Here is a 23,918-nt window from a genome sequence, read left to right as displayed (position 1 = left end):
AATTACCCCCAGATGACTATATGATTTTTTTATTGCGGCCACATACAGGAACTCAGCAAATGTTCCTAAACTGCGATTCATTAGATAAAAAAGTTTCAATTGAATCAAAAAGTTACTCTTTTACAGCAAATTTCTATCATTTTCCAAGGGGTCTGATGAACTAAGTTTTGCGAAATTCAATCCACCCAAGGTGGTGAGACGTAAGGTATCTGATTTAAGTCAATGAATCCAGAATTTCGCTGGACTGTAAAGGTCTTCTAACGCCACATGATGGACATTCAAAAATGTTAGAAAGGTTTTGATTTGAAACGCTGTTGTGGGTCAACTGTTCCATTTTTAATCGGTATTAAAATGTGATTTTATCGGTTGAAGATTGAAATAATTTGAATGTATTGCTTTTCTTTCAAGATATTCAAAATCAACACTTTGAGAAACGATACAGCTATATTGAGAAGTTACAAGGCATCGTCATATTGCACGACATACAACACAATTTAAAAAAGGTTTAGGAAATAGGAAAGGAATAGGAAAATTCTTTTATTACACCCTTATATCAGTGACCCGGTCAGATCCGCTCGATAGAGAACCCGGCAAAAAAAATTGCATAGAATGACCTAATCTTATTTGTTGTCTTACCCTGGTCATCAGCATGGCTCCGACTGGGGTTCTAGGTCCCCCCCGCTAAATTTAGGTCCCCCCTAAGAACAAGGTCCCCCCAGCCTGATAAAATTTTAGGTCCCAGTATAATAGGGGAAAAATTTTTGATGAATAATTTTTTTTCAATGTGAATTTTTACCATTTAGTCAATGAAAACACAAGTAAATAAACAGTAAAGTAAACTAGTAGTAACTTAACATTATACAACTTATGCACCCTTGAGTTCTTAAAATTGCCCTCTGAAATAGTGCCAAGAGGCGGTTTGTGTAATTTACGATGCGCGATCCAACGATTCACGATGCACGATGCACTATTCATGCACAATTTATGTTGATTTATGTTAATTATTCTAATTATGCACGAATAAGTTTTCATAATGCTAGCTAAGAACATCATATAACAATAACGAAAAAAAATTAAATAAAGAAGGGGAAATAATTTATCATAATCAGAATGATTAAATTAACTTATATCTTCTGTGTAGAAAAACCAAAAATTGATGGCGAGAGTTTGTTTTTAAAATGAAAGAAAAAGCCTTGACGTCATAGAAAAGTTTTGGCGCGAAAAATTTATTAAAACACAAGCTCATTTTTGTACGTTTATTATTTTTTTAAGAACAGTGAATAAGGTAAATAAGGAATCATTGGCTACATTACTTTTCTTTTGGCATGTTATATAAGCCTTTCACCAACTGAATTGCAACTGGTGCTTTTTTAATTTATTTGATCTTTTTCTTTGTTTGATGATCAAGTTAATTCATTTGATCTTTCTCAAAAAAGGTGAGTTTATACACGCGCTCTTCATTAAAAAACGTCTTCCCTACTTTACCACAACATTGTGAATTTTTGTTTATAACCCTGTCTCAATCAAATGCATTTGGTTGGTTTAATCGGAGAAACGTTTTTTTTAAAGAAAGAAAGCAAAAAGGTTACAAGATATTCATTTCAAAGCATGGGCAAAAAAGTTTATGTTTTAATTTGATTTGATTGTTGAGGTTAAAATGCACGCATACTTTACATTGATTTTCAAGGAATACAAAAGAAGGAATTAAAATATGTGATTACTGAAACCTGAAAAAGCATAATTAGAATAATTAACATAATATATGCATGGATCGTGCATCGCGCATCGTGAATCGTTGGATCGCGCATCGTAAATTACACAAACCAGCCAAGAGGCAGTTTCCAAGATTAATTTTCCCTGAATTTTGGTTAAAAATCCACCCTTTTCCCCTGACAATTATCATGATTATTTGGAGGACCCACCATGGTTGGGTCCGACAAGAAAAATTTTGAAAAGAGGAGATTCCTAGATTGGCTAAAAATCATCAAATTCAAGGCATTCTGGAAAAAAATTCCCTGACTTTTCCAGGTTTTGCCTGACTTTTTCTAAAAGCAGTCCTTTTTCCAGGTTTTCCAGGTTTTCCCTGACCGCTGGGAACCCTGCAAGGATTTCCAAAGCTCTATTTACATATGTGTGCACTTCTAAGGATCAGATCACACTTCGCATAAAGTGTGAAGGTGTGATAAAGGTTTTTTAGAGAAATTAAAAACAGTAAAGAAAAATATTTAGGAAGTGTTATTTAGCCCCCAGAGTTACATAAAATTATGCAGGTCCCCCCCAAGATAGAGCTCCCCCCACCTGTCAGGAAAAACAAACAGCTCCCACCTCTTATATGGCAAATTTGAGGTGTAGCTCCCCCCGCTCGGGGGGGGGGGTGCGAGCCATGATCAGTCGTAAAAAAATGTTTTAAAAAATTCTTGAAATATTATATACTTCAAGTCAATATTTTGCCTACCAAAAATTCTCACTTAGCATAGGCATAACGAGCAAAATTTATGGATGAGAGTGATTTTTATGACACTGTAATTATTGTCTTTGTTTTATCAAAAGATAATGAATATGTCATAAACATGTGCACTCCCTCGTGAATTTTGCAGGATATCTCACATGCCTATGCTTAGTGAGTTTTTGAGATTTCATGTTCAGACCCGGTGAAGACACAATTATTTAACAGCAAATCTTTTTTCAAAACACTCATCCATCCCAGGATACATGCCACACCTATACAGACCCCCCTTGTATAGGTTTCAATTTCAGATACTAATTTTGATATCATGAAGAAGATGTATTGTTTGCGTGCAATGTTTAAAATTTTCTGAGTGCTTCCAATAAAGATTTGTCTCAATTTGCTTGTTCTTTGTTTCACTGACCTGTCATCATCAAATCAATTCTTCCGATTGTAATTTATAAAAGCTGATTTATTTTCATTTTCAATTAATTTTGTTTTAATATTGATAGGATTCATAAAAGTTGAAAAAAATGTAAAAGATTCATAGAAAAGAGGACAATGACATCATCCTTAGGGATAGCTCCCTTACTGAAGCCAGTGGAAAAGCTTAATAAAAAATGGCTTGATCGAGACCCAAAGGTAATTATTCAATTCATTTTCTTTGAAAATCTTTTATAGAATACCAGACCCTTTTTTATTCAAAGAATTCCTTTATTCATTTAACAAGTGAGAAACTTGACCTGTCTTGAATGAATTAGTTTATAAAAATTTTCTTGCTACCTTTAATTTTAGGATGTTCTGAATAAAGATGTTCTTTTCAAATGGTACAATGAGTTGCTCTCTGAGAAAGAGATTTACATTCGTCCAGACAGCTTTTTGAATAGAGATGGTTTTGCTTCACATAAGAGCAGTAATGGTCACTATTATTGCGGGCAATCAACATTGAATTGTAGCTGTTGTAACACTATATGTGGACCCTCGCATGGCTGCAATTGTAAATCATGTCAAGAGATTGAGGAAACACTGAAAGAAAATAAAGATCTTCACACCTCTGAAGTATTTTTGTTGAAAGAATATGTTGAAGCATGGGCATGGGGGAAATTACCTACACAAAAAGAATTAAAGAATTTTACCAAATTAGTTGCTCAACAGCAGCTTTTACTGTTCAAAAAATCCACTGAGTCAATAAAGTTTATGCAAAACCTGAAGCCTAAAATGTTCGTTTATGCACGATTTTTATCAGTTTACTCAAGAACTTGTTTCTTACCTTCTACAATGAAAGATGCTAAGAAGGCTCCAACAGAAGAAAAGAGCCAAAACAAGCCACTCATAGTTACAAAGTAAGCTAAAGTGCTTTTTTACTTGTAATCAACTTTCTAGAAATTCCTTGTTCCTTGATACTCTATCTCGTTTACCTTAATAAGGGAACTAATTTTCAAGGAACTTATTTTCACAGTGCAAAGGTACTATTTTGGTACTTGAAAATTAGTTCTGCAAAAATTAGTTCCCTTAAGTTAGCTGTTTGTCCTTTCAATAGAACAAAGTTGGTTATTTTTAGTCCCCTTAAGGTAGATTGTCTAGGTTTGATATTCACATCACCATGAAAGGGATACAAATTTGAACGCAATCAAAAAAAAGGAAGTATCTGGCCCAATATGAAGCATTTGTCTAATATGAAATGGAAATGGAAATAAATGGGAGAAACTAAAACCTAAGATTTAACAAAATTGTCTTTGTTTTAGTTTGCCAAAGGAAATCAATACTGAAGAGGAGTTTGCTCATTCCAGTTTGATATTGGTGTTCAAAACTGCTTTCAAGTATATTGATTCAAAATGTGGCATTTTTGAGGAAGATATATTTTGTACGGAAATATTGAATGAAACTCTCAACATGCTTCAGTCCATCGCTAAACCTTTGATATATGATGGAGATGAAAAAAAGTCCTCAAAACTTTTGCTAGGTTTCCTTAAACACTCAGCAGATTACCTCTATAACATCATTTCAAGGTCAGTTATTTTTTGAAAAGATGTATAAAATCTTTCTTCTGTCTTGCCTTTTTCTAATCTTTGATTTTATGAAGGATTTATTTTTTTGTTTTTTTTGAGATACAGCCGCACGGTACTGACTAGTAGCCGGATGGTTAATCTCAAAAAATTTAGTACATCGTATTTCATTTGGGATCGGAGTGGGTAAATTACTCATTTCAAGCTAGTACCTGGTACTGAGTTTTGGTATTTGGTGGGTAGAACGGGTAAATATTTATCAATTTTGGCGAATCAGAATGGAAATTTTGCCAATTTTCCAAAAAAAAATTCTAGAAAAAAATCAGATTTAATTTAACAGAAGTATATATATTTTTTGATTTTCATATTTTTCAATTTTTAAAAATTAAATTGTCGCGAAAAACTTTCCAAATTTTGAGCTCTTCCATTTTAAGTCATTGCCCAGTACTAAAAAGGGGGTGGTGGTAAGAATTTTTCTGAAAATGGGGGTTAACACCCTATGGGTTAGTGCTCTGCGGCTGTACACCCTGAATTAATCTATATTGATACAAAAGCATAAGCACACTAGGGAAAACACTACTATACATAAATATAGACCATTTTCTTGTTCGGAATTTTTATCACTAGTGGTCTGCCTTAAATTATAAATAAACTGTGAATGGTAAATTACATTATGTACCTTAAGTGGATAAATGTTCGCGTGGATTGATTTTCACGGTTTTCGCGAATTTTGGCCATTTTTGCGAAATTTAGTCCACGTGAAAATTTTGAAGGCCTTTGATTCACGAAAATTGGTCCACGCGAAATTATTTGGAATTTTACAATCGCGAAAATAGAAGTTTGCGAAATCTAGATAACATGTTACAATCAAAACATATTATGAGTCCAACTCTCCATTTCAACTGTAAACTCTAGTAACCTCCTAAAAGTACATTCTTTGAAGTTTTTTGAAAGCTTTTGAGTGACTTTGTTCGATTAAAAACACACATCTCTTTTCTAGTTACAATTTATATAGTCGCGAAATTAAATAAAGAAGGGCATTTTCGCGAAATTTAATCCACACGAAAATCTTAAAGACCCTTGATTCGCGAAATTTAATCCAGCGAAATCTTTAAATTCTCGTCTCGCGAAAATTAGTACTCGCGAACATTTATCCACTTAAGGTAAAACATTTAAAGATTATTTGATCTATTTCTTTCCTTTTAGACCTATCTATAGCCTAAACCTTTCCTTGAGGTATAATCAAACCTTCATCGAGTTGTTGTTAGAGATAGCCTTTCAGACAACATCTTTAACAAGCCTGTTAAAGGTGGCAAATTTATACATGTTTCGAAAAGAAGAGGGATGTCTTCTATATTCGTATCAACTGGAAAAATTTCTGAAGAAATTGATTGAACAGTCCTTTCAAATGCAGTTTGAATATGCAATTGTATCAAAGGTGAACACTTATTTCTGCTCATTTCAATAATCCGCCTTGAAATCCTTATCTCCACTCAGAATAAAGGACGACAAAATGTTTTATCCCTTATGGGTCTCACTCCAATTATATTACACCAAGATAAATAATGCTAACTTTTCTACGCGGAAAAATCACTTTTGGTCCAAACTTAGAAATTAACCTGTGTTTACAAACTTGCTGATGCTGCAAATTTATTTTCATAGTATAATTGGTATTAGTGAGAACACTGGCTTACACTGGGTTGCAGCGGAACTTATTGATTTGTCTTTCTGTTTTACTTTTTTAAATTTGCAAATTGATCCATTGGCTTAAAATTTAATTTCTTTTTCAGTATTTCTCAAACTGTCCGATAAGTGGTATTTTATCTGATACTCTATCACTTTATGAATCACTTGACAAAGAAGAGGATCCAGATCAACCAGACAAAGACAAGAGTCCAGATCAACCAGACAAAGAAAAAAGTCCAGATCAACCAGACAAAGACAAAATGAGTCCAGATGAACTAAGGTCTTATGTTAGGATACAAAGTATGCTGGAAACTCTCTCAAAGTATGTAGTAGGATATAATATTACAAGAAACACCCTTTGTTTAAAGGGTAAGTGAAAAAATTGAGTTGCCTACTCCCTGAAATCGAAAATTTCCGATTACTTCCAAATATAGTCAAGTGATTCCTTATTTTAAAGCTTATTAAGTAGTGAAACAGAATATATAAGAATTTCTGAAATATTCTTGATGGTACATGAAAAAATGAATAGTTATAATATAAAAAATGTCATATTTTTCGAAAAATAGGATGAACCATCATTGGAGTAAGTGACAACTGTCTTTGTTCCAGGTCGCATTATATCTTCAGCTATACCTGCCAATATTAATTCTTCTAGATATGCTTCAGTTCAGCAGGCAAAGTATTGTTATCTAAAGGCTCAATGTGCTCATAAACCATCCACTCTCCAAAACACCCTTTCTGCAAAATAGTATGCAATTTTCCCAACTGAAGTTTCAGTCTGATATTTGACCCCCACTGACGGAAAAAATCCTACCAGGTCTGTGAGAAAGGGGTGTTCCAAACTTTGACCAACCATAACAGAATATTTGCACACAAACATATTGCACCCTCTGCTTGGTTATTTCGACTTTATTCAGTTTAATGTTCATAAATATTCATCACTACTGACCGAGAACCATGTCTTACATGTCGATAGTTAAATGGTAAATAATCATGTGGGTCATCAACTACTCTTGTTCATACTATACTTTTCGTAGGTTTCAGCTTCAGGTAAGTAATCACTATCACTATCAATGCTAGCCTAAAGTTCAAATGCATTCATTAATGGTTTTGATTTTAATCATTTAATTTATTTCTGTTTTCATCCATTTTGGAGTCTGTTTTGCTGCAATAACTAATCTGGAGTACAGACTTCATGCTTTCATAAAACTGCCAGTCACTCTCTCTCATTTTTAACACCCCATAATTTGTCTTACCTTTTAATCTTGCCATTGCCTGCAGGATATAAGATAGACAGTTAGTTATAAATTCATCATGATTAACTTGTGTCCAAAGTTTTTTGTCATGATGTTTTTCAAACTTTATTTACTTTATTTACGTGCTTCTTTCGAGTGTCTTTCTTAGAAGAAAAGAAGAAGGGGTTTTGAGTGGGGCTCCACTTTGGATAAGCTTTTCATAAACATTAGCTATTGTCTTATTTAGTTCCTCAATATCTTCATCTTCTGTTTCTAGATTTCTATTTTTCTGACATTTTCTCTGCTTCATCTATAACAAATAAAAGCTTCAAAACCACAAAAGTGATAAAATGATACCGGGTGTCCCAGAAAAAAGTCCCCCTTTTTGAAGGGAATTTTCTCGACCTCTATGAACTGTTTAAAGAATCAATCATTTTGCATCGGAAAAAGAAAGAATAAACTTAAATTTTGAGGGGTCATTTGTCAACTAGATCAAAAGTAATGATCTAAATGCTAAAACATTACTTTTTAAAAAGGTCAAAAAGGCAAAAAACAATTGGTCAACAATTGAGGAGATATTGAGTGGCCCCCCAAGATCGCCTGACCTCACTGTATGTGATTTGTTTTTGTGGAGTTACATAAAACAACAGATCTGGGAGCAGCCCCAAAATTTTGCAGTCCCAGAACCTTGATCAATTGAAAGCTTCAATCAGAAATGTTACAGCTAATTTCAACCCTCAAATGATTCGAATCGCTTTTACAGGAATGGTTTATCATGTAAATATATGCTTTGGATAAATATTTCCTGGTGAATAAACGTCTTTTATTGTCTTTGTCTTACAATAAATTCAATACCCTCGTTTTTTGCCTTGTTACAACTTATTTGAAAAGTAATATTTTAGCATATTAGACCATAACTTTTGATCTAATTGACCAAATTTGACAAATGACCCCTCAAAATTCAAGTTTATCCTTTCTCTTTCCAATGCGAAATGATTGATAGAACTCGAGAAAATTCACTTCAAAGAGGGGGACTTTTTTCTGGGACACCCGGTATCTTTACTCTTCTCACACCAAAGCTCATTTTCAAAGCATGTCTTGTTAAAACTTCAGCGGTTAACGAGTTTATTAGTACTTATTATGCTGCAAGGGTATTTCAAGGATCTAAATAATGTCCTCTTAAAAATCATATACTTCAAAAGAATTTTGAAATTTCATCACTAAACTGTAATCTACAAGAATTTGAATTTTATACTGAAATGTCCAAAAAGACAAAATTTGAAATGACTTTTATTTTTATTGGTGAAAGAAATCTACCTGATAACCTAAATGATATATTCTTGATCTGTGAACTATTAGCTTTAAAATTAGGGGTCACTTTGCTATGTTTCGATCTTTTTTAAATTTGCCAATTTTCTGTCCTGGCTTAAATCTTAGGGCAGGGACCCGAAAAATAATCCCTACCTCATTTTTCAGTATTTATTTTCCTAACCCCACTACATATTTTAAAAGGGTTGCCAGACTTTAAAAGGCAAATTTATTTTTAACATAGGAATCTACCAGACGAAGACGAGAGTCCAGATGAAGATGCGAGTCCAGATGAACCGGAGAAAGACGAGGAGAACGAGGGCAAGGACATGTATAAATTTGTTCAAAAGTTATTGAAAGCGCTGACATTGACTGCAAGACCTCTTGAAGAATACAAAACTGAGGAAGAGAAAAAGGTATTCCTTTGTTGGTGGATAAGAACAAAGTATAGTCACTGATTGAAGTATTTTCTTGGTCCATATTCTCAGCCTGAGCTAGAAGGACTGACTTATTTCTCTGGTGCAGGTTTTTGGCTGTTACTCCTCAGGAATCATGATTGATATATTTCTTTCTAAATGATTATCAGCATTCTCTAAGGATTATATTCTATTAGATTATTATTCTCAAAAGTTTGTATATCCCAAAACCTTTTGCAAAAGAGTCAGCTAAAAACCACAAATATGTCATAGTGTGCAAGGGGGTTCCAGGTACCACCTAAAAATTCAGGTCCCACTTAACCCTAAAATTCCCACCCTCAATCCAGACTCCCAGATCCCAGCTAAAAATGCTATCCACACGAAAAATTATACGAGGAACGAAACTAAATTTCTTACAGTATAATATTAAAAAGGAGAAAAGTTTAGTATAGTAAAAGAATTATTTATAGAATATAAGATTTAGAAAATAATATAATTAAATTGGAAATAAGAAAAAACTGACATTAACTTTTATCAAAACACCAACAATCCCACCTAAAGAAATCGATCCCCACCTTAACTTGTTTCTCCCACCAAATCCAAATCCCACCTGGAAATTCTCGACCCAAAACACCAACCCCCCCACTATTCTGAGAGGTGCACACCATAGGTGTTCGGACTCTTTGAAAAACATACAAACATTACAAAAGAATCCCTTTTGCAATTCCTTTGCAAATCACACTTATTATAATGATCAAAGATACTTAAAGGTTTTCTACGGATATAAAAGGAACTTATTTTAGGCAGTGTCTTCATGCTGAGTCAGATAAATTAAAACTTTTTTACGCAACTATATTTTGCAAACAAGTGAAAGATCGAAAGTTGTTTCCAGATATGACCGTAAGCTTTTTTTGTAAACAAAAAAAATAGCAAAGTTGATTTCGAACAAATTTACAATCGAATGTTTTGATTATAAGATAGAAAACGTTCTATTTATTATAAACTTAAAAACATTCGAAAGAGTATCAGTAAAAGTCCCTTTGTTTGAGGAATGTTTTTTTGGACCTACCTCGGAGGTCCTATAAATTAACCGATGTCCGTCCGTCCGTCCGTCCGTCTGTTCGTTCGTCTGTCCGTCTGTTACCAGCTTTTCTCAGGATTGGCTCATTAGTTTTTTCTGATTTTTGGCACAATGATGCAAAATGGCAATGCCCAAAATGTGACGGAGCCCGATTTTCGAAAAAAAATCATTTCCGGCCGAAAATGCCGGAAATATGCCGGAAAAACCGGTTTTTTGGCATTTTCTCAAGATTTCATCATTAGTTTTTTCTGATTTTTTGCACAAAGATGCGTATTAACAATGCCCAAAACATGGCCAAGTCAGATTTTTGAGAAAAATTTTTTTTTGGCCAAAAATGCCGGAAATATGCCGGAAATCGCCGTTTTTCTGGATTTTCATTGAACTTTTTCCTTATAATTGGTTGTTTTTTTCATTCAAAAACATTATTAATAGCAATGCCCACCATCAAGCATGTTTTAATTTTCAATAAAATAGATTTTTGAAGCCGGAACTTTCTAAAAATCACCGGAACAGCCGATTTTCGCCGGAAAAACCGTATTTCTTGAATTTCTTGAGCTGTACTTTATATTTTTTCATGAAATTTTGCACACTGATGCAAAATGTCAATACCTAAATTGTGACGGAGCCCGATTTTCGAAAAACATCTTTTTCCGGCCGAAAATGGCGGAAATATGCCGGAAAAACTGGTTTTTCGGCATTTCTCGAGATTTCATCATTAGTTTTTTCTGATTTTTTGCTCAAAGATGCGTATTAACAATGCCCAAAACATGGCCTAGTCCGATTTTTGAGAAAAAATTTTTCCCGGCCGGAAATGCCGGAAATATGCCGGAAATCGCCTTTTTCTGGATTTTCATTGAACTTTTTCCTTATAATTGGTTGTTTTTTCATTCAAAAACATTATTAATAGCAATGCCCACCATCAAGCATGTTTTAATTTTCAATAAAATAGATTTTTGAAGCCGGAACTTTCTAAAAATCACCGGAACAGCCGATTTTCGCCGGAAAAACGGTATTTCTTGAATTTTTTGAGCTGTACTTTATATTTTTCATGAAATTTTGCACACTGATGCAAAATGTCAATACCTAAATTATGACGAAGCCTGATTTTCGAAAAAAATTCATTTCCGGCCGAAAATGCCGGAAATATGCCGGAAAAACTGTTTTTTTGGCATTTTCTCGAGATTTTATCATTAGTTTTTTCTGATTTTTTGCTCAAAGAATCGTATTAACAATGCCCAAAACATGACCTAGTCCGACTCTTGAGAAAAATATTTTCCGGCCGAAAATGCCGGAAATATGCCGGAAATTGCCGTTTTTCTGGATTTTCATTGGACTTTTTCCATATAATTGGTTATTTTTTCATTCAAAAACATTATTAATAGCAATGCCCACCATTAAGCATGTTTCAATTTTCAATAAAATTGATTTTTGAAGCCGGAACTAATTTAAAAGTCGCCGGAACAACCTATTTTCGCCGGAAAGACAGTATTTCTTGAATTTCTCGAGCTGTACTTTATATTTGTTTATGAAATTTTGCACACTGATGCAATATGACAATACCTAAAATGTGACAGAGCCCGATTTTCGAAAAAAAAAATTTTCCGGCCGAAAATGCCGGAAATATGTCGGAAAAATCGGTTTTTTGATATTTTCTCGAATTTTCATTTTTATTTTTTTCTGATTTTTTGCAGAAAGATGCGTATTCGCAATGCTCAAAACATGGCCGAGTTGTATTTTTGAGAAAAAATTTTTTCCGGTTTAGTTTACTTATATTTCTATGCTTTTCACACAAAAACATTATTCATAACAATGCTCATTATCAAGCATGATTCAATTGTCAATAAAACTGATTTTTGCGACCAGAACTTCCTATTTATTATTTCCCTACAACCCTTCCCTCTCCCCCCATCAACAATCAATGATGAATTTATTGTGTTGTGTATTTTCGCTAAACGCTATATTTTCTGACTGATTTTTTTCATTTTTCTTTTCGCATTGCTATCTAACTTTAATCATCAGGTAGGTCCATTCAGCATATTGCTTGTTAATTGATGTATTTTCATTTTTCCAAAACCTTTTTCTAATCTTCTCGCACTTGTTTTTACTTTATCAGCATCATCAGACTTTTCAATTAAAACAAAACCTTTAAGAGCCTTATTTCATTTGATAAATTTTGAAAATTACAAAATATTTAATAACAAACATTCTTCAGGTCGCTACAACAAAGCAAGGAGATGAGTTGGTTTGGGGAAATCTGAAGTTGCTTAGTTCCTTGAAAGAAGAAAAGCCCAATGTCAAAATTGCAAATATTTGCTGTACTGATACCTTGGTGTTTATACTATCATTGAATGGAACAGTTTATTGTTGTGAACATGACAAAGACAAACTGGTAATCAAGTCTTTTATGTACCTGAGATACTTAAAATAAATAGTCTCTCCCGTTGTACTATTATATTTATCTCACTTTATCTAAAAGCTTTATCAAAGACCTCACTCATCAAACATGTATATGTGATGACCTAGGTATATTTCTATAACATTGAACTCTTTTAATCTTTAGGAATTGAAAGTTTACCCACAATTGAAGGGCTTGAAAATCATGCAATTGACATGTTCGTTTGATGGTCACTTCATTGCATTGACAAACACCGGTCATATCATCACATGGAAGGACGTTAACAGGTACGTAAAAATTTTCTCAAGACTACTACAATGGTATACATTGATTTTGAAATTGCCTTAAGGGGTACCTTTTGATGTCAACCAACAAAAATAATTTTGAACGATTTAATTTCTTTGTTTTCTTTCAGTGTGTTTGAGCATATGACATCAGTGCCCTTGCAAATCAAAGGAAAAGTGATCACAGTTGCTGCTGGCTTTGGTTTTTATTCAATAACAACTGATCAGAATGAAGTTTGTATTTGGGGAAATACTTTCAGTGGAAGTGCAAACTATGGTAAATGAATAGGAGACTTGAGTTTTCTTTTTCAACTTTTTTTTAAAGGATTTGTTTTAGTAGGAAATAGAATAAATATTATGGATTTTTCATTCAGGGACTTACTTACCACCAGTTTATCAACTTTCTTGCATTCTTCATTATTTCAGAACAACACAAAGACGGATTTACGCCAAGACAGTTTTGTGAATTTGAAAACACTAAGATTATTGACTTGGCGTTCTCACAATATCAACAAGAAGTGATATTTGTGACTGAAGAAGGTTGATAACTATATTTACAGCCGAGTCTTGTTTTATAAATACTCACTCACTTTTTGGACCTACCTCCGGGTGCCCCGGTGGAGGTTCTATAAATTAACCCATCCGTTCGTTCGTTCGTTCGTCCGTCCGTCTGTTACCAGCTTTTCTCAGGATTGGCTCATTAGTTTTTTCTGATTTTTTGCACAATGATGCAAAATGGCAATGCCCAGAACGTGACGGAGCCCGATTTTTGAGAAAAAATTTATTTGGGCAAATTTGGGCCAAAAACTACCTAAAAATAGGGTTTTTGGACTTTGTGCAAAATCCTGTCATTACTTTTTTCTGATTTTTTGTACAAAGATGGAGGGCAAGATTCTCTAAAGAATGGCTGAAGTGGTTTTTTACTGGAAAATTCTTATTCGCCTTAAAAAACGGATTTTCGTATTTTGGGGGAAATTCCCTTTAACCAAATAAGAAAATATAGCTTTTCTCAATGTTGACTCGTTATTTTTTCTGATTTTTTGCACAATGATGCAAAATGGCAATGCCTAAAATGTGTCGGAGCCCGATTTTCGAAAAAAAATATATTTGGGCAAATTTGGGCCAAAAACTGCCTAAAAATAGGGTTTTTTGGACTTTGTGCAAAATTCTGTCTTTACTTTTTTCTGATTTTTTGTGCAAAGATGGAGGGCAAGATTCTCTAAAGAATGGCTGAAGTGGTTTTTCCCTGAAAATTCTTATTCGCCTTAAAAGACGGATTTTCGTATTTTGGGGAAATTCCCTTTAACCAAATAAGAAAATATAGCTTTTCTCAATGTTGACTCATAATTTTTTTCTGATTTTTTGCACAATGATGCAAAATGACAATGCCCAAAATGTGACTGAGCCAGATTTTTAAGGAAAATTTCTTTGGGAACATTTGGGCTAAAAACAGCTTAAAAGGTTTTTTGGGTCTGAATGGTTTAAGTGATTTTCGTATTTGGGGACATTCCTTTTTACCATTTTACATTATTCAACACACAAGCTTTATTTTTCCATTCTGAATTTTTGTACAATTATTGTCACTTTTTTCTTATTTTCATCTGATGTTAATCATTAGGTAGGTCCATTCAGCATGTTGCTTGTTCTTATTGAATTAGAGAATTTATATCTGATGTTTTACTTTTTTATGAAAATCTTGATTTGATTTGACTAGTCTAACTTTTAATACCAAACCATCTTCGAAAAGTCTCATTGATTTTAAATTTCTTTTCACTCCCAGGAAAAATTTGGTCTTGGAAGAATGGGACAACAATGAGTCTGATCTCGGCAAATTATCCAAATGTTGTCAATGTCTATGTTGCAAAATATTTTTATGTAGCATTAGCAAGTAACGGGCAGGTCTACAGGTGGTAAGTATCATCTCTTTTCAGAAGGCTCATAATTTTTAAACAGAAAAGTGCCTAAAAACTTTGAAATAACTTTACTTATGTGTATTCCAGTTTTGATTTTGAACGCAATTGTCTACTTGCCACCATTATTGAGAGGTAAAGGAGGGTTATCAACCATAAAAATGGTACATTAGATGAAATTATTTAAACATAACCTGTGTCTTTTCAATTTCAGGGGACGTGATAGATTCAGTAAAACTCCACATGACAGTGAAGTCCAACTGCAACCTGTGGTCAAACTAAATAAAGAGAGCATAGCTTCTATCAGTGTAGGAGCATATCATTGTATAGCCATCACTAATACATCAAATGTGTATTGTTGGGGTGGGCTTGGTGGAAAGGAGGAGGAAGAAATGATCATAAGAGAGCCTGTCCTTCTGAAAGCTGTTAGTGAACTTGGTGTCTCCAGAATTGTAGCAGGTCCTCATCAAGTATGTATGCTTCAATTGGTGCAAATTCCTCTGACTATTGATTTACTTCCTCTAGCTATCCCAAAGTTTTTGCAATTTTACCACGTTTGCAATTTTACTACTTTTACTACAATTTTCTTATATTAGTAGAAATCAACTTATCCAAATTCCAGTTCACTAGGTCTCATTCGATTCTATCGTCCTAGTGGCTGTCGATATGATACTGAGTAACTAATGACATCCTATATCATCCGATTTATTTGCCATAATGTATATATGGTGTAATTATCAGTGTTTGTGATCTTCACTTCTCTTCATTACTTTTATCAACTTCAATTTTAGATCTTTTGTTGGCGTGTCTCCTTCGTAAATCCTTTGAAGGAGCATGTACCATTTGCAATCGAGATCAACAGAGAAACATTCGAAAATTTGGAACAACTTCTGTCATACTCGCAAAAAGTCGAAGACCCAGAAGTGAAAGATGACCTCATTTCCTCTTGTTTGTACCTCTTGAAAATGCAGGTAAAATTTTCCATGTATTTTTTTGCAGTTATAACTTTTTCAGTACACCATTACATACCGGGTGGGTGAAAAACATAGCATAGTTCGCGAGAAATTTCTTCATATTTTGAAGTTCATCCGGTTCAAGGCTTTTTTGGGCTAGGCAGACATAGCAAAGTTATTTTGGAATAATGTCATGAATCTGTTTGAAAAAATCATGGTAGTTTTTAGACAGGAACCCTAACTGGCATTTTCGACATAGATTTTTAGTACGTGTCTAATATCATCCATTGTCAAGATTACATTTTTAACAAATCTTAAAATATAGTTCCATGGCGCACGGGCTCACGATGTCTGTACTTGTTTCCTTGGATTTGATGGGACATCAGAGTTTTCACAGAAGTTGAAATCTCTTGTTATTAATTTGATTTCCACGCTACCATACCATTCCAAAATACACAAGCTTGCTGAAGAAGTGTTATCTGTAGGATGGTTATATCTTCTTCCATCTGCCATCGAAAGAGCAACCACTTTCTCAACCCTACTCAAAATCAAAACAGGTAGAGTCGAATTTAAATTTTGAATTTGTAAATTCTTGATTGAATTTGAATTTCCAAAGCTAGCTTGCTTAAATTTATTTTGTTGCAATTTCTTTCACCATTCACCAAAGTCTATCATAAATGTTGAGTTTTTTTTGCAATTTTTTAGAAACCAACTCTGAGAATCACTCATTTCTCTTACAACTCTTAATGAAATGTTTTTTGGAGAAGAATGGCCTTGAAGAGATGCTCGAAGACACGTTGGATCTGTTGATCGCTAACAGTAATAATGATGATTTTGATCCGACTAACAGTACACTGTTCATCTTGCTCAAAGAGCTGTTCTACGTCACCACAAGTTGCATATTGGTGTCAGTCAAAGAAGAGGATCCAAGACTGATCGAACAAGAATCGTTGAATGTGCTGTTGAAATTCCAACGTTTGATGTTTGCCAGGGTTTTCATTGTGACAGAGAAGGATATCTGCTGGCCAGCTAGATGTAAGAGATATTTATGTTGATTGAAAACACATAGTATACTTTTTAAACTGTCACGATTAAGAAAAGTTATTAAATTTTGATGGCTTAAGGAACCACAATGTGCTTTTTAATTGATTATTTCTTGTTGAAAACACTTGCTGGATCTTGCTCGGCCCAATTATCTCTGATTTCCAAATAAGAAGTTCCTTTTGCAAAGACAAACTCAATTTCAATCGTTGTTCCTTCGTAAACACAGGAAAGATTATTTGAAAAAGGAAGGATATTTCATTTAAGTGGTTTTCCTTCAAGATTCCATGCAGGTAGGTTGGGGCGTCAAATGTCAAAGTCAGAAAATTCAAGATGTAGTGTTTTTTTATGAAAATTTAACCTATTGTGAGAATGCACAGAATGCTGCAATTTTTAAGGTCAGAAGTCCAAAATTGGCCGAACCCTCCTGGGGGTACTGATTTACATAGACTACAGGCAAAAATTGGAAAACCGCATTTTCTGGCCTTTATAGGCCTGTAGATTTGTCAAAACTTCATTTCAAATCTTATTTTTTTCATTTGCTGTACTAAATTTTATGAAGAAACAACAAAATAATCATATTGGGTTGAAAATTGTGCCCATTGGAACCCTAAACAAGCCGTTTTAAGGCTTTTTAAGGCCAATTTTGCAAGTTCATAAACTTTAAACTGATTAATTCACATGTCTGAAATTTTCAGAGAGTCTTCAATAAATTCTTTAAGCAAAATGAATTTCAAGTTTTTCACTTTTTTCAAAAATTCATAATGGCAAATACTCCAGGAAAATCAAAATCATTTGGATCTAGGATTTGGGTATATCCGCCCTATAATGGGATCGAAATTCTTGCTAAAACAGGCTAAAATGCAACATTTCGAACAAAAACCCAATTCTTGACTAAAAACCTCTCTAGAATGGCAATAGTTTTGGACCCAAAATCATTTTGCAGTGATAGTGTTCTGTAAATACTCCAGGGGTAAAAACTATTTAGGTATAAGATGCTTCTGGGACCACAATTTTTGAATTGAAGTCAGTTTTAAAATGTATATAATATTTGAAGCAAAAATCTAATCTTTTTTTGACGGAACAAGTCTTGAGAATGGCAATGTGTGTTGGCTGTAAAGAATTGTTGAGTTGAATGGGATTTTTGTTATAATTTGTTTCAACTAGTATTTCTAAATTAAAGGATTATAAATTCATATTCTTTGTTTTAAATGTGATATACAAAATATTTAGTCAATTATGAGGTATCGGATGGAAATATGTAGCATTTTAACAGAGATTTAATTTCCATAATGGTAACCTGATAACAGATGTTCGTAATTTTCTTACGCGCACGGTAAACCTCTGAAGGCGCTTGAAAATTATACATCTGAGGAAAATAGTCCTACCGCGGAAAATTCTACAACAAGAATCTTCAATGTTGTGCGCTTGAAAGTTAAAAACTGATACGGCGCCCTATTCATAAACACAATCACGCAACTTTGTTGTCGTTCCTAGTCCTTTTAGACGAACGCGGTCCTTACGATTACGAGATTTCACATTCGTCAGATTGTTATGTTTTCACACATCCCTTTAGAGCTTCAGCGTGGTGTGCAGAAAGCATTCACAATCTGATCTCAGGTTACATAATGGTGGATGATCCCAGATTCAAATGATTTTGTTTTCCCAGGAGAATTCACAGAATACTAACACTTTGAAGAAATTTGGGTCCATGTCTATTGCCATTTTATAGCAGTTTTTAATCAAAAATGGGGTTTTCGCTTGAAACGTTGCATTTATGCCAATTTTAGCACATATTTCAATTCCATAATGGCGGATATACCCTTATCCTAAACCCAAAGGACTTTTTGCTTGAAACGTTGCATTTAAGCCAATTTTAGCACATATTTCAATTCCATAATGGCGGATATACCCTTATCCTAAACCCAAAGGATTTTGATTTCCCTGGAGTATTTCCAGAAGGCTATCACTGCAAAAAGATTTTAGGTTCATGTTTGTTTTGCCATTCTTAAGATTTTTTCAGTCAAAAATGGGATTTTTGCTTAAAATATTGCGTTTTAGCAGGAATTTCAATTCCAAAATGGGGGATATATCCAAATGCCAAACCCAGATGACTTTGATTTTCCTGCAGTATTTCCAGAATACTATCACTGCAAGAAAATTCGGGGACATGTCTATTGTCATTTTTGAGATTTTTTCAGTCCAAATTTGGGTTTTTGCCTGAAAAATGGCTCTTAGAAGCGAATTTATTTCCAAAATGGTGGACATAGACGCATCCCAGACCCAAATGATTTTGATTTTCCTGGAGTATTTCCAGAATACTATCACTGCAAAAAAAATTTCAGTCAGCATTTAAACTCATTTTGTAGAAGCTTGCATTAAAAAATGCTATTTTTTGATAAATATAATTTTTTTTGCTAAAAAGCAATTTTTGAAAACGCCATTATGAATTTTTGAAAAAAGTGAAAAACTTGAAATTCATTTTGCTTAAAGAATTTATTGAAGACTTCCATCTGTGTTCCCAATTTTCCAATGTTTCCCCGATTTTTTTTCAGACATGTGAATTAATCAGTTTAAAGTTTATGAATTTGCAAAATTAACCTTAAAAAGCATTTTGCTACCCAAAATTGACTTAAAACGGCTCGTTTAGGGTTCCAATGGGCACAACTTTCAACCCAATATGATTATTTTGTTGTTTCTTCATAAACTTCAGTACAGCAAATGAAAAAAATAAGATTTGAAATAGTTTTGACAAATTTACAGGCCTGAAAAGGCCAGAAAATGCCATTTTTTCCAATTTTTATCTGTAGTGCGAATCAGTACCCCCAGGGGGGTTCGGCCAATTTTGGACTTCTGACCTTAAAAATTGCGCAGAATACCACAATAGGTTAAATTTTCATAAAAAACACTACGTCTTGAATTTTTTGACTTTGCCCCAAAAATGGCTGTTGACGCCCTACCCTAGCAGGGGTATTTTATTGTAGGTATTCCATTCTTCCATTCTTTCAGGTTATGTATATGAACCAACCCCAATGGTGAAATCACTAACTGCTGTCATTAGCACCTTCATCAACTTATTACAAACGAGCTGCAAACAGTTATTGGTCTATCATTCCATGGTTCGCAAATGCTCTCACAAACGTTTACAAGAAAGTCCTATTGGTATCATATTCCAAGAGTTTTCAATCTATTTGATCTTACTTCAAAACTACGCCCCGATTATCACCAGTAATTGTGAAACGTTTGCTCAGTTTGCAGAGATCTTGGATTGGTTTGATAAACTGAATCGATCCTTCAGCGAAAGTGATCCCGAGAAAGAGAAACTAGCAGAAGAAGCAGAATTGTCATGGCCTGTGTCTACCGCAAGTAGTAAGTGCGCTGACAACTATTTATGTAATGGTCGAAGCTATCGTTTTAAAGTTCCCTCATAGATATAGTTCTAGGAGCAATATTTCCTATATTTCAGGGCTTGACTAAGCTGTTGGCCAACGGGCATTGCCCGACCCAAATTTCTTATGTCTGATTCAAAAATCATTTGAAGCCAAAGCCAACCCAAAGCAAACCCGATCAAACCTTTTTTCTGACCTTTTTGAAATGTTATTTCAAGCTTTATCTTTATTGTTTTCGAGACAGTTTTCATTTCATCATTGTTTTTACATAAGTTTCATGTATGTTACAAGAAAATAGTTCAATTGCTTCATTACTGCTTTTACAAACATCAATGATACATTTTCAGGTGTGAGCAACGTCCAATATGACACGAAAAAGAAAGTCGAAAATTCGAAAGACAAGAATGAAGAGAAAGATGACGGTGCAGAAACTGAATGTTCTGAAAAAGCACAAGAAGACTCACTCAGTAGTTTCGTTGGTATGTATCGAAACCTCATTTCGCGGTGGTCAAAGAGTTGTCTCCCATAAAAAAACCTTGGCTATCCCCTATCTAAGTAGTGATGTTCCACCCGGGTACTGCACTTATCTTTCTGCATTTTACTGACAGTTTTTTTAAAGAACATTGTTGCTTTTCTCCCACAGATAAAGAAGTTTCGACGGCAATAGCTGATGTGTTGAATTTCACAAACATCAAGATATTGAACAAGGATAAGACAGCCACTCAACCTAAAATGATGGTGAGTTTAGCTTTTAAATCGTGTTTTTTTTTGTTTTTGAGAATCTAAAGTAGATTCTTAAGGAGGTCTTTGAAAGGAGGTGAATGGGACTCTCCATTCAAAAATTTAAGGCGCCTTTTTTCGCTACCGTTTATTCACACAACTCTCTTAACTACTGACACTTGAAACCAATTTCATTTTTAGTTAATGTCTGCAAACACAAAAGAAGAGGGGCTCGGTCAACATTTCGTGGAAGCTGAACAATCGATCGCTTTTGTACTTGGTTTGCACTGTTGTTACCTGGCGCATGGCACTTACGCGTCGCATGACGAGACAGAGAATAAACGCTTCCTTCATTCAACCCTCTTCTCGTCCGGTATCAATAGAGATGCAGTGCTGAAAGAAAAGAAAGAAAAGTAAACCATAGTTATTTGTCAGAAGTTTTATACGAGGAGGGACTATTTTGCCTGTTTGCTGCGTCTATTATTATTAAATGAAACATTGCAACAAAGTGAAGTATCGGGATAGATTGTCTAGCTTCTTTTATATTCTTGTCAGGACAAAATTAGATAATATTGTCCATTTGTTTTTTAGAAACGAAGAAGATGCGAGTAGCGATTCTGATGTATTATCCCTATTGAGTGAAGAGCCATGTGCTTCAACAGGGGTGGTTATGAAGAATGTTTTTAAGATGGCGACAGATGAAGGGTTGTTGATCATTCCACCTCGTGGTGATCCTACTTCGGTTATCGAACAAACCACACGATGTATATTCGCTTGTTTGCTGTGGCATTGCGGTCTAGGTATGTGTCCTTTTCTATTATTCAATTTTATTACAGACATGAACAAGATCTAATAGCCAAAATTTTAAGCTAATTTATATAGGATACTATGGGGGAGAGAATAACGAGAACCGATATAAAAAAATTCCGAGTCCAATTTAGCCTGGAAACCTTGTGACGGAAAACAGCTTTTTATAAACATAAGTGACGATGGATTAATCAAAATGCTATAAACATGAGTGACGATGAATTAATCAAAATGCTTTGATCGCCAGATTTCTAGACTGGTATTATGATCGGTTTAGAAATCTCAAGAAAGCAATAATTTTTCAAGTAATGACTTTTGGGAATTATCGCGTCAATAGACAAAGGGTTTTTCTTAGCTCAATAGGATTGGTTTTTTTTCCAACAAAAGATTTGTAATCGGTAACGCTTCGTAAAATAAATTACGTAATAGACGTGCTCGTATGTCCTGACTGTCCTCGTCTTCAATTGCCAATGTCAAATCATTTCAACAATCTTCATATTTGTCATAAATACTCTTCAAAATTCAAATCGATCGAAATCAGGATTTAATAGAAGTTTTGGTAGCCAATCAAAGATCTGGAGCGGAAAAGTTTCAGTACTTGCTATGATGATTTTATGTCTTTCGCTGTGCAATGACTTCAATTTTTGATACCACATATGATCCTTCCGCCCATTTCTCTGATGAATCAACAGCACTATCGACGAGACTGAGATCCTCTTTCCATCGAAAAAGTATCCAATTTGATCGTTTGTAGGCGGTCGGTATGATGATAAATGGTTGAAAAGAAAGTAATGTGTGACTTCTTTCTTGATTAAGATCGTCTCGTACTCTCGCAAGTTGTGAATCGTCAAATGATGACATTTATTTCGTTGAATTTTGTTTAAAATGGTTGCAAGAGCGGGCAGGAAATCTCCTTGGAACATGTACGATCTTTCTACATCCAGAACAATGGATATATTATTTTCGCGAAGACAACTTTCGGATGCTAGAACAAGTGTGAATTGCAAATCGACCAGAAAAAACAGCAACGAGAGCATTTTGTTCTTACTTCACGGCCACACTCTTTTCTTCTGAACGAATAACTCGATAATGATTATATCTAAAATGGTCATTTCACTGTATCTAAAATGGTCATTTCACTGTATCTAAAATGGTCATTTCACTGTATCTAAAATGGTCATTTCACTGTATCTAAAATGGTCATTTCACTGTATCTAAAATGGTCATTTCACTGTATCTAAAATGGTCATTTCACTGTATCTAAAATGGTCATTTCACTGTATCTAAAAGGATGGACAGAAAAATGAATGGGAAAAACACGAACAGGATTTGTGACAGGGAGGCATGTTTTAAAGCCTTGATATATGGTGAAAATTGTTTATAAATTTTCAAATATTAATATAACGTTGTCGAGCGGCGACGGTACCTGACTGTCCTTGCATAACCCACATTCAATAGATTCAACATTCAATAGATTCAACATTCAACATTCATTAGCTCAAGTGGATCTTAAATATTTGCATTCAAGCTGTTGTAAAGTCCTGATTAAAATGGCGATTTTCTTCATAAGCTGACATTCTTATTATTTATTGATCATTATTGCTAAGTTTTAGTGGATTTCTTAAAAGAAAAACCAAGGAGGGAGGGAGGTCAGCACTAAAATCCAAGACATATTATTAGGGCCATTTCAGGAAAATTAGTCACCCGAGATTGGAGATTATCTTTGCCTGATTAAACCGCCTCTTTGGGTGCTATCAAATCCTATCAAAAATGACGTGAGAGTGACATAACATACCGATTGTATGAAAAACAAGACGACTCAGAGTCGAAAATTTCGCATAGTGTTTGATTATTCATAGATGATAAACATATTAAACGACCGGGGAGCAGGGGAGTACTACGGTTGGCGAATGTCAGGTCGGAACTGAGAAAACTGACCCTAAATAAGTTTGCGTTTAAGTTTGCTGACCCTAATGCATGGTTGTGACAGTATAGTTGTCTTGTTTTGGCTCGGTTCCTCACTAAAGTTTCGGTCTATGCTAAACTCTAAAAATTTTCATTGTTTCTAGACCAAATACTGGTAGTAACATCTCTTGCACCTTGTCAAAAAGTCATATCCTACTATTTAAGTCGATTTTTAAGTTCTGAAAAACCTTGAAAATACCCAATAAATGGTCCAAAAAACCTTGAAAAAAACACTAAAATTTTGCCAAAAAAAACCTTGAAAACCTTGAAAATGGC

At 34.2% G+C, this 23,918-nt stretch overlaps 1 protein-coding gene across 1 annotated transcript in view; it reads left to right on the top strand.

The window, feature by feature from the left end:
* The first annotated feature begins 2,956 nt into the window (after nucleotides 1-2,956).
* Nucleotides 2,957-23,918, top strand: part of LOC136806933 (E3 ubiquitin-protein ligase HERC2-like) — a 52,593-nt gene continuing 31,631 nt past the window's right edge. Inside the window, exons 1-20 of the mRNA XM_067063503.1 lie at nucleotides 2,957-3,088; nucleotides 3,242-3,789; nucleotides 4,192-4,455; nucleotides 5,659-5,890; nucleotides 6,243-6,460; nucleotides 8,926-9,097; nucleotides 12,391-12,567; nucleotides 12,739-12,860; nucleotides 12,989-13,134; nucleotides 13,284-13,397; nucleotides 14,638-14,767; nucleotides 14,982-15,237; nucleotides 15,559-15,738; nucleotides 16,046-16,277; nucleotides 16,426-16,755; nucleotides 19,771-20,130; nucleotides 20,498-20,629; nucleotides 20,794-20,888; nucleotides 21,072-21,283; nucleotides 21,462-21,670. Coding sequence (XP_066919604.1) covers nucleotides 3,008-3,088; nucleotides 3,242-3,789; nucleotides 4,192-4,455; nucleotides 5,659-5,890; nucleotides 6,243-6,460; nucleotides 8,926-9,097; nucleotides 12,391-12,567; nucleotides 12,739-12,860; nucleotides 12,989-13,134; nucleotides 13,284-13,397; nucleotides 14,638-14,767; nucleotides 14,982-15,237; nucleotides 15,559-15,738; nucleotides 16,046-16,277; nucleotides 16,426-16,755; nucleotides 19,771-20,130; nucleotides 20,498-20,629; nucleotides 20,794-20,888; nucleotides 21,072-21,283; nucleotides 21,462-21,670 — 4,210 coding nt within the window. The 5' untranslated portion in view covers nucleotides 2,957-3,007. The remainder of the gene's footprint in view (nucleotides 3,089-3,241; nucleotides 3,790-4,191; nucleotides 4,456-5,658; nucleotides 5,891-6,242; nucleotides 6,461-8,925; nucleotides 9,098-12,390; nucleotides 12,568-12,738; nucleotides 12,861-12,988; nucleotides 13,135-13,283; nucleotides 13,398-14,637; nucleotides 14,768-14,981; nucleotides 15,238-15,558; nucleotides 15,739-16,045; nucleotides 16,278-16,425; nucleotides 16,756-19,770; nucleotides 20,131-20,497; nucleotides 20,630-20,793; nucleotides 20,889-21,071; nucleotides 21,284-21,461; nucleotides 21,671-23,918) is intronic.

Source organism: Clytia hemisphaerica, unplaced genomic scaffold, assembly GCF_902728285.1.
Source record: "Clytia hemisphaerica strain Z4C2 unplaced genomic scaffold, Clytia hemisphaerica genome assembly, whole genome shotgun sequence".
Lineage (NCBI taxonomy): Eukaryota > Metazoa > Cnidaria > Hydrozoa > Leptothecata > Clytiidae > Clytia > Clytia hemisphaerica.
The sequence above is the reverse complement of the archived record's forward strand: the minus strand, read 5'-3'. Positions and strand labels throughout refer to the sequence as shown.